We start from the raw sequence: 2608 nt of genomic DNA, 5'->3' as shown, positions 1-2608 counted from the left end.
AAATAGCCATTATTCCAAACCCATTGTGTTGTTGCACTCCCTTTTCACATTAATACTCTTACCTTAAAAATTTCGTGCCTATCCATTTGTAGTAACCTCATTAAATTCACTGCCAACATTCCACCAAGAACAACAAGGGCATTTACGCTACCATAGGAATATAACCGAAAACCAAAAAAAAAAAACCCAGAAAAATTCGCCTAGCTCATTGAAATAACAATGGAAAAACAAACAGAACAAGATGCAAGCTTTCAGAGATCCACAGTAGGAGTTCATCAAAGGGATAAGATCGAAGGCAAACAGGAATTAATCAAGACAGAAGTTAAAAAAACATACAAGACAATGGGAGCCCATTCCCATTCACAATTACTACCAACTGCCATCCTAGCCAGTGCAATCAGAGAGAGAAATGGGCCCATAAATGATGCTCCCCCAAGTAAAGCTGCTGCAACATTCCCCCAACCCATACAAACCCTAATCCTATAATTTTACCATGATTTCAGTGAAGAATGACGAGAGCCATATAATAATAAAAACTCAGAAGATCAATTCACTAGCTAGCCAGCTAGTAATAATTATACATAGTAGTGAGAATATCAGTACATTGTTGCTTGGTTATAACAAGCATCTTAGCTCATAAATGGGGACCGTCTTGATTCTCCATTAATGATGTTAATTTAGCAGCAGAAGAAATAGAAATCCTCGATCGATATCAAGAAATAAGTAACTTAATACGGGGAATTAACATTAATTCGACATACCCAAAAATAAGGAGTTAATTCGTCATAAGGGGTTCTAGCTCGCATCCTCTACTTTCCGAATCTGCGATGGGATTAGGTCCTGAAGAAGCCCGTGATCTCGGATGGAAACACCAGCGGCCGTCATCGTCGTAGTAGTAGCAGGAGCAGTGCAGTATCTCCGATCGATTTGCGGCATGTGGCGGAAATCAACAAGTGGTTGAGGAGGCTGAGACGGCGGGGGCAAGTAGGAGTCGAAGAAGGGCAGGTGCAGGTCTCTGAGCTGCTGCACCTGCGGAACACCGAAATGGTACCCCGCGGTAGGCGGGGCACGATGCATCATGTTGCTGCCACGTGGCACGACGGGGCTATGGTGGGTGTGCTGTCCCTCGTAGGTGGTGACGACGATGGTCGGATCCTTTGAGGATCTCTCCACCCGTTTCTTTACTCCGCACATGGCGGTGGTGCACCGGTAGTAGCTCCTGAAAATGACGATCGTGCCCTTCACTGTTAGCTGGGAATTACGTAAAAGCGAGGGGGTGATGACGGGATACCGTATCTGTATTCGCAGTGGCAGGGAGTGTAAATAGTTACCTAGGGAAGGGGCTATTCTTGACGGCCTTCTGGCCGTACTTGCGCCATCGGTAACCGTCTTCGAGGTGATCCACCTCGCTCTTCGTCAAGAACGCGATCCTCGGTTCCCTTTTACGTTTTTGCCCCTTCTTCTTCCCTCCTTTAGGTGTTCTGCTGAAGCTTTTTCCAATAAGTCCTCTTTAAATAAAATAATCCAAAAAGTTATATTATACAGTAAATCAGAATGAAAAAGTGACTCGTGAGCTTACTCTAATTTCTTCTCCTTATCCAAATCAGCATCCACATCGCTAGCCGGTGCAGCGCAGCCGGATCTTGCTCGTTCGGAGCTTCCGTGGACGACGAAGAGACCGATGATTCATTGGGAGTGGCCGGTAAGTTGACCACCTCGGAGGATTCCGGCGGTAAGCTCACCGGTGTAGGAGGTGGGAGGTAATCAAAGAGGGAGTGAGAAGTTAAATCTTGGATCCCGAGCATCTCCAAGAATCCCAGCGACGAGCTCCTCTCTCCGGCGCCTCCATTGATCGCGAACTGATCGAACAATCCGCCGGCCGAGAACGGGAACGAAGTCGAGATCTGGTCACCGACCGGTGAGATCTCCGTCAGCTCGCTGCTTTCTTTCTTCATTAACAATGGAAGCAGATCATATAGGGCTCCGGTTTAAGTGGGTGGAGTTTGAAACCGGAGAGATGGAAAACAGGAGAAAGATGATAACAATAGGGGGTGAATAAAATTTAGATTTTTGTTTTATGTCTAGCTTTTGAAGGTTTTGAAGACAACCGGGTGACTGGGGATAGCCGGTGGAATTAGGAAAAAGAAGGTACCGATGTCGAAGCAATAAATGCGGGCGATTGTCTCGCTCGATAGACGGGGGCTTTCATACTAAGGAGAAGCGAGGGCGAGTTTTGACCGGGAAACGCAGTGTGAACTGTTTGTTATCCCACGTGTCAGCTATGGGGTTCAGAGCGAAGGGACGCTCAAAATGGCCTCGTGAACTGGGGGTGGAGTGGAGGGAGGGAGTCTGAGTTCGCACGTGTACGTCAGTTGGTTCGGGCCGTACAACAGTAGTTAGCTGCTTCTAGTTCTGATCATGGGTGTGAAAAGGGAGCCGTAGGCCTGTGGAGGAGGCACGTGTGGTCCAGCGCGAGGGGACGGTGGGGCTGTGGGAGCGAGTTGGGGACGCGGATCTGATGCTGACACGTTTCCCGCGTCATCCTCTCTCTCTCTTCTTCCCGACACGCAAACACCGTCACAGGTCCTTCTCCGTAAAAACACACCCT

The 2608-nt window shown here is 47.9% G+C and overlaps 1 protein-coding gene across 1 annotated transcript; it reads right to left on the bottom strand.

Annotated features, from left to right (window-relative positions):
- On the bottom strand, positions 525-2162 carry LOC109850987 (probable WRKY transcription factor 48). Its single transcript, XM_020421078.1, is given in 4 exon segments — positions 525-1219; positions 1332-1481; positions 1580-1641; positions 1644-2162. Coding segments are annotated over 4 exon segments (948 nt in total). The 5' UTR covers positions 1956-2162; the 3' UTR covers positions 525-795.

The sequence above is a fragment of the Asparagus officinalis genome, chromosome 7 (assembly GCF_001876935.1).
Source record: "Asparagus officinalis chromosome 7, Aspof.V1, whole genome shotgun sequence".
Taxonomy (NCBI): domain Eukaryota; kingdom Viridiplantae; phylum Streptophyta; class Magnoliopsida; order Asparagales; family Asparagaceae; genus Asparagus; species Asparagus officinalis.
The sequence above is the reverse complement of the archived record's forward strand: the minus strand, read 5'-3'. Positions and strand labels throughout refer to the sequence as shown.